This window comes from Tupaia chinensis, unplaced genomic scaffold (assembly GCF_000334495.1).
Source record: "Tupaia chinensis unplaced genomic scaffold, TupChi_1.0 Scaffold000422_1, whole genome shotgun sequence".
In the NCBI taxonomy this organism is placed as follows: Eukaryota; Metazoa; Chordata; class Mammalia; order Scandentia; family Tupaiidae; genus Tupaia; species Tupaia belangeri.
Window position 1 is genome coordinate 2663676 of NW_006159927.1, and position 12357 is coordinate 2676032.

General features: G+C 46.6%; 1 protein-coding gene across 1 annotated transcript in view; it reads left to right on the plus strand.

Annotated features, from left to right (window-relative positions):
• Positions 1–12056, plus strand: part of NOD2 (nucleotide binding oligomerization domain containing 2) — a 68525-nt gene extending 56469 nt beyond the window's left edge. The window contains exons 10-14 of the mRNA XM_027774302.1: positions 790–873; positions 1346–1429; positions 3685–3768; positions 7886–7969; positions 10881–12056. Coding sequence (XP_027630103.1) covers positions 790–873; positions 1346–1429; positions 3685–3768; positions 7886–7969; positions 10881–10953 — 409 coding nt within the window. The 3' untranslated portion in view covers positions 10954–12056. The remainder of the gene's footprint in view (positions 1–789; positions 874–1345; positions 1430–3684; positions 3769–7885; positions 7970–10880) is intronic.
• The last annotated feature ends 301 nt before the right edge of the window (positions 12057–12357 follow it).

The following is a 12357-nucleotide window of genomic DNA, read 5'->3' on the forward strand; positions in this document are numbered from 1 at the left end:
GTCTGGGGCGGGCTCTTCTTTTTTTTTTTTTTTTTTTTGCTATAGGGTGCGTGTGCTCGCCAGAAAGACAGAGAGAGACATAGAGACAGAAAGCAAGAAATCACCCCCCAGGGGGGATGGCCATGCCACAATCCCTTCTCCTCCATTCTCCTCTCGGGATCTTGGGCACGCACGCACACGCGCCCAGCGTGAGTTTTAAGCCACTGGGTCCAGGATGTGAACCTCGGTCGACTACGTGGGAGTCCAGCGACATAGCCATTATGCTAACTGCTGGTCCCTGGGACTCCACTTTTGAAAAGGGATCTTTCTAAACTACGATGGGTCAATGGAGGATGACCCAGGAGGTGAAGGAATGAGAGCCCACTAAGACATCGGTGATGTGAAGGAGGAGCAGGAGAGAAGGAGACAAGGAGCTGGGCTAAGGAAAAGAGTTAGACTCATTCTGGGTAGTTCTAGAGGGTAGTTAAGGATTGTGGGTAGCGGTAACCAGGAAGCAAATGGGAACTAATGTCAGAAGAAAGGTCATGACCTTGTGAATTGCTGTCTTTTAACGGTATGGGCTGGGTGGGCCTTTACTGTTCTCTAAGTCTGTAATTTAAAGCTGTTGAGAAACCTGAAGTTTGGCCCTCTTACCAAAATGATGGAGGTAGGGCCACTTTGCTGAGACCTTTCTGGGACTGGCAGTCCTGCCCCTCTGGCTGGGACTGCAGATAGGAAGATCACTATTAGCTCATGTCTAGAACAATAGCAGGTACTTGCTAACACTGTTTATTCTGTTGGTCTCTTCAGGTTCTGGGGCAACAGTGTGAGTGACAAGGGGGCCCAGGCCTTGGCTGAAGCCTTGCATGATCACCAGAGTTTGAGGTGGCTCAGGTAAGTAAACTTCAAGGTTTGACCAGTGCTTGTCATAGGGGGAGCCATGTGAAGAAGGAGAAGCTTGGACCGGTTTTGAAGATCTTTGAACTTTATTTCTAATCCTTTGTGTTAGGCAATAGGATAAGAAAGAAAGACTTTTGGATTCGGAGTCAGGACATTTGAGTCTTTCTGGGTAACTTTACAGAGAGGTCCCTTCTCTTGGGGTCTTTATTCCATACATATAAGTTGAAGATCTTAGGCTGAGTCAGATTTATTGTATCTCAAGGGTCAACTCTAATCCATTGGTGCTGGCTGCCCAATGCACCATGTTGGGAAGGATTCTAAGAAATTCAGAGCACTGTAATCAATTAGTGATGTCTGGAATGGATCAGACTAGGAGAATACCATATATATCTCGCCCCTTTTAGATTAGTTTATCTTTGAGGTCCTTCCCTGCTCTGACACGTTTTCATTCCATGATTTTGCCCAGCCTCGTGGGGAACAACATTGGCATCACGGGTGCTCAAGCCTTAGCACTGATGCTGGAAAAGAACATAATCCTAGAAGAACTCTGGTGAGTTTGGGGGATCCCTTGCCTTGGGGAGGCAGATAATGACCTTTCATGATTCCTCGGCCTCAGCCATGAGACCAATTCTATGGATAAGATGAAAGTAGGTGATAGATTGATTGCATTTATATGTACTGGGTGGCATGATGCTTTTAGAGCCTGGTGTAGAAGTGCTAATTGTTTTTATTTAATTGTATTAGTTGGTTCATTTCTTTGTTTACTGCCCCCACATGATACAATGGTTAATAGTGCAGACTATGGACTCAAATAGGCTGTGATCTTAGGTAAATTAAACTAACAATCTCTCAGTCTCAGGTTTCTCACCTGTAAAGTGAGAATAAGAATGCTTCCAGTTAGAAAACATTTTTGTAAGAGTTAAATAAGGCAGTATTGTGGAGAGCTTAATACAGTGCCTGGCATATGTATTAAGTGCTCCACAAATGTTCGGTTATAAGAGTGTGGAAGTATTAGTACTGCTATTGCTGCTGCAGTTGCTACTATTCCAACTACTAGTAGTACTGTGTCTACTACTAACAAAGTTTTGTTGTTTCAAAGTGAGTTTGAATTCCTAAGAACAATGGATATTCAAGTTAGAGGTTGCCTTGGAAGGCTGTGGTTGGAGTAGTTGAAAAACGAACCATGACTTACACTGTTGACCTAAAACAAGTTTTAAGTTTCCCATCCTTTAGATGCCACTAGTGTAGTTTTCCAACATGAGAGTATATCATGGAGATACAATGTTGAATGTTTGATTTTTTCTAGAGAGCAGAAAGGCACTAAAACATATGGGCATGACCACTTGGGTATTGGCAGTGCTCCTGGCTCTGCCAGTGTGCAATTGATGATACCCTATTGGATTTTGCCATTTGGAATATTTTGGTAGAGGTATATCAGTTGTGACTACTGTTAAGAGAAAAAATTTAGACTAAATAAATTTAACCGAGTTTCTTTAACCAAAGAGCAATTTATGAACTGGGCAGCACTCGGGAACAGGAGAGGTTGAGAGAGCTCCACTCAGCAATGTAGGCAGATAGTATTTGCAGACAAGAAAAGAAAGGGGCAAGTCGGAACAGCTTGATTGGTAACAGCTCGGCATTTGCTGTATTTGGTATCATGAAATATTTTCCTTATATGGTCATGATCAGATTGGTTGGCAGCCTGTCACTGGCTGAAGTGATGCTGCTATAATCGGTAGAGACTCAGCTATTTGTTGCAAGTGTATACTCTCCGTTAGATTGCAGTTTGTTCAATTCTAAGGTAGGTTGCATACTCAAAGCATGGAGGCAGCCTCAGGCCAAATTTAGTTGAATGCGACACTACATCAGGTTGCTAGTGATAGAAGACCTCCCATCTACAGAGGCTTAAACTAGCAAAGAGTTTATTTTATTCATGTAGAGGCAGTCAAGAGGTAGACTGTGAGGGGCTGGTAGGTGGCGTGGTGGTTAAGGGCATTGGACTCCCACGTGGCCAACCGTGATTCGAGTCCTGAACCTGGTGGCTTGCTTTCTCCTTCTCTCTTTCTCAATCTCTTTCTCACTCTGTACCCCTCTGGTCAAATTTAAAAAATGAATAAATGAGTAAATACAGTTGAATAAAGTAATTCTAAAATAAAAATTTAAAAAAGAAGTAGAACGTATAGGGCTGATACTATGGTTATGAGAGGTCAGCAGGGGCCTCAACCCAGTCTCTTCTGTTCTGTTCTACCATGCTCATATTATGGCTTCATCCTCAGGGGCTTCATGCCTCATGATCACAAGATAGCTGCTCTATCTGCAGCATTACTTCTGTATTCCAGGATTTAGTTTAAATACCTAGGAAGGGTGAAAGGCACAGGCCAGCTGGGTCTCTTGCCTGTAAAGAGCATTCCCAGAAGCCCCTCCTGTCAACTTCTCTTTATACATCAAGGACCATGTATGTATCACTTGGCTAACTCTGACTGCAGTGGAGAGTGGGAAATGTAGTTTTTTCACTGAGCACATGGCTGCCCCAAACAAAATGAGACTTCCATCGATAAGGAAGAAATAAAGATGGGTATTATATAGCCAGGGAAGGAGGAGGCTTATTATACAGAAGAGCCCTGTGGCAAATTCTCTTGCAAAGCTGTCCCTGGCATTGAGAATCCTCCTGCTTTCTTCATGTGTTCTAGTCTGGATTTTCAGATGTTGGATTATCTAAAGGGGGCACCATTAACTGTGCTTGACGTCGTCTTCTAGTATAAATGTTTTCATATCATCTGGATGTTCTGTCTTGCTTTTTTCCAGCCTGGAGGAGAACCATCTCCAGGATGAAGGTGTGTGTGCTCTTGCAGAAGGACTGAAAAGAAATTCCAGTTTGAAAGTCCTGAAGTAAGGGACCTGGAAGCAGGAGTGGGGATGGGAGGGAGGGAGTGTTTGAATCAGAGATCTGGGCAGTATCCTTGCCCCAGTTGCTCATGAGAGGTGGGTTGGCAGAAAACACTCGTACGGGGCTGGGTACACAAGATTCCAACGCACATTGGTAGGCAGTTGAGCTGGGATGTGGTCCCAGCACCTGGTGGGAGAGTAGTGAAGTGCGGTGGGGAAGGGAGGGGAACCAGTTGAGGGCGGTTACCAAGCCAGTTATCACTGAAGGAAGTTGGAGCTTCATCCTGCTGGGTCACCCCAGGAACCAGTGGAGAGCATGCCTGTTTACTTGCCCACCCATGGGGTGAGGGAGTGGGGACATTTATCCACCAAATGCTGTCCTCCGTGTATTGAAGTGTGGGCTGGTGGATATTAGTTCTCCAGTACTCCCAGTTTATGCTCGTGTGGCTGAATATGTTCATCATGTTAGAAGAAAGGCCTCAGGCAGGGAGGGATGGGTCTTCCCAGCAAGAGCCCTCAGAGTTGGAGGTGAAAGCTGAGGGAAGGACCACGGTTGTCAACTGGTCTGCATGCGGCTTACAGGAAGTGTCCTCCCCTCCTCCAGGGGCCACCACTGGCTCAGACAGGAGGGCTCTTGGGGATGGTCATTCCCAGGGATTTATTTTTTCTCTCTGTCTCTCTTTAATTGACCAGAAGGCATGTGTGCTCATGAAAGACAGAGAGAGAGAGACAGACAGAGAGAGAGAGAGAGAGAGAGAGATCACCTCCCATGGGGAATGGGCATGCATGTATACATGCATGGAGTGTTTGTCAAGCTGCCAGGTCCAGAACTTGAACTGTGCAGTCAATCATGTGGCAATCCAGCCACCTCAACCACCACAGCGGGGCTGACCCTCCAGAGGTTTCTGCTGTGCTGGGCAGCAATGTGTGCTTGCATTTACTCATTCCTTCATTCGTTTGACGTCCGTTCACACCTTCGTTCATGCATACGGTCACCCCTTTATGTGCTCCTACAAGAAGGGTTTCTTGCGCACCCTCTCAGTACCAGGCACCATTGGACGTACCAGGGGTAGAGTGGTAAGTGGGACAGGGCGGGCCCCCGGCTCACACTGCTCCTACATTTTAATGGGAGAGGCAGACAAGACAATGAGCAAGTGAACACTGAACAAGACCATTTCTGGGTCAAGAGGCCGATGTAGCAGAAAGAAGCCAGGGTTGCTGCTGCTTGGGCAAGGCCTGGTGGACAAGGTGGCATTTGCACTGAAACCTTACCCAAGAAGGCACTCGGCATGCTGAGGTCACAGGGAAGCACATTCCAGGAGGACAGAACAGCAGGTGCAGAGGCCCTGAGGCAGGAACAGGCTTGGTGGTTCTGGGACCAGAAGGAGGGCCTGTGCAGGTAGAGTGTAACAGAGGAGTGGAATGGGGACAAGTTGGGGGAGCAGGGCACATAGGCCTCAGAACCATGGGAGGCATCTGGGTTTTATTATCAGGGCTTTGGATAGACTTTGGGGTTTTTTAATCAGAGTGCTAATGTGACCTGATATATATATACCAGACAGACAAAGAGACAGAGAGACAGAAAGCAAGAAATCATCCCCCCAGGGAGATGGCCATGCCACAATCCCTTCTCCTCCATTCTCCAGTTGGGATCTTGGGCACTCACACACACACACCTGGAGTGAGTTTAAGCTACCGAGTCCGGGACTCAAACCACAGTTGGCTACATGTGCCCTGTGACATAGCTATTATTCCACTGCTCATCCCCCTGATTTATATGATTAAGGATCAACCTTGATGCTTTGTGCAGAAGGAATGGAGGAGGGCCAAGATGGGAGCAAGGAGACTAGGAGACCAGTCAGGAGGTCCTACAGCCTTGCAGGTGGAGGGAGGGAGGGAGGGAGGGAGGCTTAGGCTGATGGCAGGAGAGAAGCCTGGTGAAAGGGGCAGAGCTCCTGGAAGTCCTTCAGGTCTAGGGGCTGAAGGGCTGGGCAGCAGCAGGGAGTATATACTCTAGCTTCCTCTGGTGGTGGACTCAGTGGCCAGGGACCTGCCCGCCAAGGAAAGGGACAGCAGATATAAACCCCCCTGGCGACCATTATGGGCTTGCATTGGTGCTCTCTGAGGCTGTGCCAGAGGTGTCATTTCACAGGGACCTCAGGCCTCCATCACATGGCTCCTTTGGCCAGAGGAAGGTGGCATCTGCCCTGGCAAATGTGCCCCAAGGAAAACATTTGCCTTCAGAGACAGACTGACAGCTGCCTCAGAGTGTCACTCGCTGCCAGACACCATCCACTCTGATGACACTTGTTTGTGGTGCTTTGCGGGGGGCTAGGAGGTTGCCAAATGTTCAGGAAAACACTGCCACTTGTCACTTGAGTGGAAGTAGGCTGGGATGTCTGGGTGAAGCCTGAGTTTTCCCGAGCTGGATGCCAGCTTTGGCAATAGGGGGTCCATTCTTGACCAGGTGTGAATGTGGCAAGTTTGTCTCTCCTTGTTGGCACAGTTTTTCCCCACTCGTCCAGTGCATGCAAGGCAGTGGCGGTGGGAAACCCTACGCCCCCCCCCGACCTAATTATTCAGCATCGTGAACTGTATCATCCCCCTCTGTCTTCCCATACAAATCCAACTCTTGATATAGCCTTTAATAAAAAAGAGAGGACTGGCCGTGTAGCCTAGTGGTTAAGGGGGCCAGCTCCCACATGGTTGACTGCAGTTTTGATACCAGCCCCAGAAGCTTGAAAAATGCACCAGGCATGTATGCATGCATGCCCCAAATCCTGACAGAGTGGAGAGAGGGAGAAGGGACTGTAGTGTGACCATGCCCCATTGGAGGGTGCTTCTTCTCTCTGATGAGTACATGTACCTTTTAGCAATTAAAGGGAAAAAAAAAGTCTCCGTCTTCTTTTCCCAGGCTTAGTCTCTGCTAAGAGTTGGTCAAGAGGGCAGGCTTGGAGCCAGCACGTGGTATAGTGGTTAAGGTGCTGGACTCCCATATGGCCAATGCAGTTCAAATCCTGGACCTGGAGGGTTGAAAATCACACTGGGCCCCTGTGTGTGCATGCCCAAAATCCCAAGAGGAGAGGGAAGGAGAAGGGATTGAGGCATGGCCATCACCCCTGGGGAGTGATTTCTCATTTTCCCTCTGATTGTCTCTCTGTCTCTCTCTAGCAAGTGCATGTGCCCTCTGACAAAAACCTTAAGAAAAAAAAAAAAAGTAGAGTACAGACTCCGGAGCCCCATGGCCTGGGCTCGTACCCCAGCTCCAACATGACCAGCTGTCTCCTTAGAAAAGTGCCTTGGTTGTTTCAAGTATAAGGACGTAATTAGTCCTTCCTCATTGGGTGTGAGCGTTCACTGACGTAATGTAGGTGGTGAGCTGGCACACGGAAAAGCTGAGCACATAGTGGGTGTTACTACACACATTGCCTTAAGGGCAGGATCTAAGTAATTCCTACAGTTTGGGAGGAGGGGGAGACAGAAGTGGACATTAACTGAAGGTCAACTGTTGGCAAAAGGGCAGCATGGGGAATACAGGACTCTCCCTGGCTCTGTCCAGCTGCGTCCCATCTCTCTCTCCCCATTTCTGAACTCCTGTTTCCTCTAATCTGGGTCTCTGTGTACCGAAGGCACTCAAATGAACATGGTACTCCCTATTAATGATTTTCTGTCCGTTAGCTACTGTGCCAACTGCTTTAGACAGACCATTCTTCATCTACTTCTTATACTTTTTGTACTCAAAGAGATGGGGACTCTTTTAGGCCCATTGTATAGATGAGGAAATGGGACAAACTTGCTTGAGATTGAAAAGGAAGTAGTGTAGGTTGCCTTTGAACCCAGGAAGTCAAGCACTGTACTGCAGGTACTAACCACTGCATTAACCCCCCTTCCTAAAGGAGAGGCTATGCAATTACACAAATGAATCTGGTGACTCGGGGGCAGCGTGGGGGTGCATTTCACTTAAGGTATGGAGCTTTTGTTGATGAGCTCAGTAGGACTCTCAGCCAGAAGAGGGACATGTCTAGGGGACAGTGGGCTTCTCAACCAGCTGACTCCCAAAGCTTTCTGTAAGTGGAAAACTAAGCATATTTGACGCTCACCAGCCCATGTTTTTCTCCAGGCTCTCCAACAACCACGTCACTTGTCTCGGGGCAGAAGCCCTCTTGCAGGCCCTTGAAAGGAATACCACCATCCTGGAAGTCTGGTAAGGCCCTTGGGCAGATTTACCTTCCCGAGCCTTAGTTTTCCTACCTGCAAAGTGGGGTGAGGGAAAAGAGGACCATCAGAATTTCGAAGATCCCTTCTGACTCTGACATTCAGTCTTGTTCTGCATGGGACTGATCTAGTTCTCATCTGGGGAAGAGTTCTTCACCTCTCTAAGCAGGGAACTTTTTTTTTTGTGGGTGGGAGAGAATTTGCCTTAGAGCACATGCACTTGCCAAAGAGACAGAGAGAGAAGGAGAGAGAAAGTGAGAAATTAACCCCTCAAGGGGCATGGCCACACCACAGCTCCTTTTTCTCCCTTCTCTCAGGATTTTGGGCACACAAGCACACATATCCGGTGTGAGTTTCATGCCACCAGCTCCAGGACTTGAACTGTAGTCAGCCATGTGGGAGTCCAGTGCCTTAATCACTATGCCACCTGTGGCACCTCTTTCATTTTTGAATCGTGAGCATTTACTTAGAAACCCTCTGCCCCAAGCAATGTGGTAGCGTCGGGGTGTGGTTGAGAAATGAAAATAAATGACGAGAGCTCTGCCCCTGCCCACCTAGGTGTTCCAGCTGCCTTCATAGGTCAAGGATGTATCGCCCTCTGCAGCTGTGGATGAGGTTACCCAGTGGGAGCTGTTGCAGTGTGTGTGCTCATGTCTCAGAGTCCTTCACGGATATGAAAAAAGTACCCAGTCGTTGCATCAAAGATTTGCCCTTCTTGTTTCTAGGGATCCATGTATTGCTCATTCAGATAATAAGTAGAAAGATTTTGGCCAGATAGGTGGTGCAGAGATTAAGGTGGCTTAATCTCACATGGCCAACTGTGCAGTTCAAGTCCTGGACCTGGCGGCTTGAAAACCATGCCAGGCATGTGTGTGTACATGCCCAAAATCCTAAGAAGAGAAAGGAGAAGGGATTGTGTCATGGCCATCTCCCCTAAGGGATGTTTTCTCCCTTTCTCTCTCCCGATCTCTCTCTCCCCAGCCAGTACATGTGCCTTGTAGCAAAGACTTAAATAATAATAGTAATAGATAAGTAGAAAAGTTTCTCCTGGTCTAATATGCTATAAATGAGTGCTACTGTGCATGGGGATCTTCAAAAAGTTCATGAAAATGTTTATTTATTTATTTATTTTAAATGCATCGATTTTTCAATTTTTGTGATAACAAACTCATACTTTAATTTCATCTTTATACAAACTTTTTGAAATACCTTTATATTTGTTTCAGGCACTGGGCTAGATGCTCATGTTTAAAAATTAGGAGATTTATTATAGAAACGTACATTTCAGGGTTTTCTCAAAATAGCTGGCAACTCTGGAGCCCTCGTTCATGATGCCAGGATTAAGTGAAGGAGAAGGGCTGACTTCTCTCAGTGGGGTAGACTCATTCTGGCTGACTGTGGACCTCCCAAGCCTATTGTCTTAGAATAGGCCCCTGTGGCTCTTCATCTCTGTGAGCTTGTGATGCTCACTTTAAATATGCAGACTTGCCTTTCAAGAAAACACCAATGAGCCAGCCCTGTTGCTCTGCAGTTACAGAAGCTGGATCCCACTTGGCTGACTGCAGTTTGAATCCCGGCTCTGGTGGAAAGACATGCTGGGCACATGTGCGTCCATGCACAAAATGTTCATAGGATGGAGGATAAAAGATTGAAGCATGACTATGTCCCTGTGGGCAATTCTTTCTTCCTCTTTCTCTTTGGTGAGTGTACAGGCCCTTTGATAATTGGAAAAAAAAAAAAAAAAGAGTGACTAGCTCAATAGCCTAGTAGTTAATTGTAGCTGGCCACAATTAAAGTCCAGGCCTCAGTGGCCTGAAAAGTATGCTGGGCACATGTACATATATGCCCCAAATCCTGGCAGGATGAAGAAATGGAAAAGAGACTGTGGCATGACCTCCACCATTGGGGAATGCTTTCTCCCTCTCTTTCTTTTATTTTCTCTGTCTCTCCATCTCTCTCATGAGCATACACAGCCTCTGGAAATTAAAAAAAAAAAAACCCACCATATTAGAACCAGCTGATGGTATAATGGTTATGTTGCTGGACCATGGTTCGAGTCTTGTACCTGGTGGCTTAAAATTCACACCAAGCACATGTGTGTGTGTGTGGCCAAAATCCCAAGAGAAGAATGGAGGGACCCCACATCCTATGAGAGAATGGAGAAGGGATTGCAGCATGGTCATCCCCTCTGAGGGGTGATTTTTGACTTTCTGTCTCTCTGTCTTTTCGGCAAGCATATGTGCCCTATAGCAAAAAGTTTCTCTAACAAAAAACAAAACAAAACAAAACAAAAACAAAACTGTATCAAGGTGGCAGCAAGTATAAATAATAGCAAATGACATAATTAAAAATAAAAACTTCTAAAAATCTGTCTCATGATGGAGAGATTTTTCTCTCTGTACATTGTATAATCCCTGTAGTCTCTGAGGTCATTGGGTCCTAGGCAGGTGGTGGGTTTTTGTTGTCATCGTTGTTTTTAAACCATCACATGGTCCTAAGAAATGTCACATTCTGTATCCTGGGAGCAAGCTAGCATCAGGTTGATATTTTAAGGGTTCTGATGTGTTTGGTGCCGGCTGACGGAGCTGGGGTGGCCATCAGGACTTGCTCATTGCATTCTTGACCAATTCTGTTGTTGCCTTAAAAAGAATCACCAGCCTTGGGGAGTCTGGCTGACTGGGTCTCAGGTTGTGCACTCAGTCTGCAAAATCACAGAGCCTTGTTCAGCATGCAGAATGATTCATGGATTGCCCTGGATGCCAGAGGGTAAAAACAGCACAGACTTCCCACCCAGGAGCACTGCAGATGGGCAGGAGGGTCAGCCCATCTAGACACAGCTGTCCAAGGTAGCAGCTTCTGTTGGAAAGCTCTGATTTTTTTCTCTGCTTTATCTCCTGTAGGCTCCGAGGGAACACTTTCTCTGTAGAGGAAATTGAGAAGCTCAGCCACAGGGATGCCAGACTCTTGCTTTGATGTCCCCAGGTCAACGTTCATTCCAGTTTGTGAGCTCTGAGCTGGACCCCAGAAGCTGGATCACATCTGGCAGCAGCCGATTCGGATTGAGCCCTGGGCTGAATTCATATTCTTGGAACACAATAAGTCACTTTATTCTGGTAGAGAATGGAGCATCTGCGCTTTCCAGGAGAGACGTTCCTCCAGCCTACTTCTACCATCAAGTTCTGGGGCAGCCTCTCCTCCATAGCATGTGGCTGGCCTCCTGTTGATCTCCAGGGTTCTACCATGGCACCAGTGGGGCCCTCAATGTTCATGCAAGAGCTGGTGACTTAGAGAGCTGGGCCCATATACAAGACCCCCTCCCACTTCTCTCAAAAAGAGTATTCCAGAAAATGTCCTGGTATGTCTCAACTCACAGGCCATCTGTCCTGGCCACTCCCCACCTCTGGGTCCTCCACTCATCCTGGACCCCTGCACATGGCACTTTCTCTGCGGTCAAGGTCCAGAATGTTATCATGCTGTCCCCCAAAGCATAGAATGAGAAGGTCTGCGGCTTTCCCATGCATTCCATTCTGGTACTTACGACATTTTTGGAAGAGGACACGTTGACAGCCTTTTGTTCCCCAAGACATTCTAGAGGTGCGAGAAAACTATGATCACACTCCAGCTGGGATCACACGTGCACTTCCACTTCCAGTGAAATCGGGTACTCTTCAGAAAAGCCTTTGGAAACAGCTCCCCATCCAAATGCAGCTTTTAAAGTTAATCTGGGCCAGAATTTCAGATGGCCCCACTAGGCTGCCGGTGGCTGCCTGTGAATTGAACTCTGACAACAGACTTCGGAAATATATCCATAAGAGACACTTCTGTTTTATTTGTGCCAGAATGCTTTAGGATATATAGTTATGGAATGGAAGTTTACAGGGGGGCAAACTCATGCCCTTCTTTAGAAGCAAATCTTTTTTTAGGGTTTTTCAAAATGATGCATGTTGAAGCCTTTGTAAGCTGCCAGGTGCTGTGTGAGCATTACTAATTTATACATTATTATGTGCAAAAACTGGTTAATATTTATCACCCACTTTGTTTTATTTTCCCAAGTATATATTTTCTGAAAAACATGATTATCAACTTTCTGCTGTAAATAATCACACAGGAGGAGACAACTGAGTCACCAAAGCTTCACTGTGACCAAACATTTTTCGATGTTCCTAACACTTGTAAGATTTTAAAGTATAGTGTTCTACTTGAAGGGGGAAAATGATGTTTTCAACTAGATAATTTATTGCTTAAAGCAAAAGCAATTCTTACAAATAGCCTGGCACTCAAAACACATTTGGTTTCAGCTTGGAAAAAATCTAACCCAGCATGAAGTTTTAAGCTGTGCTGGGGCCTCGCAGTGCCCAGGCTAAAAGGCTGCAGCTA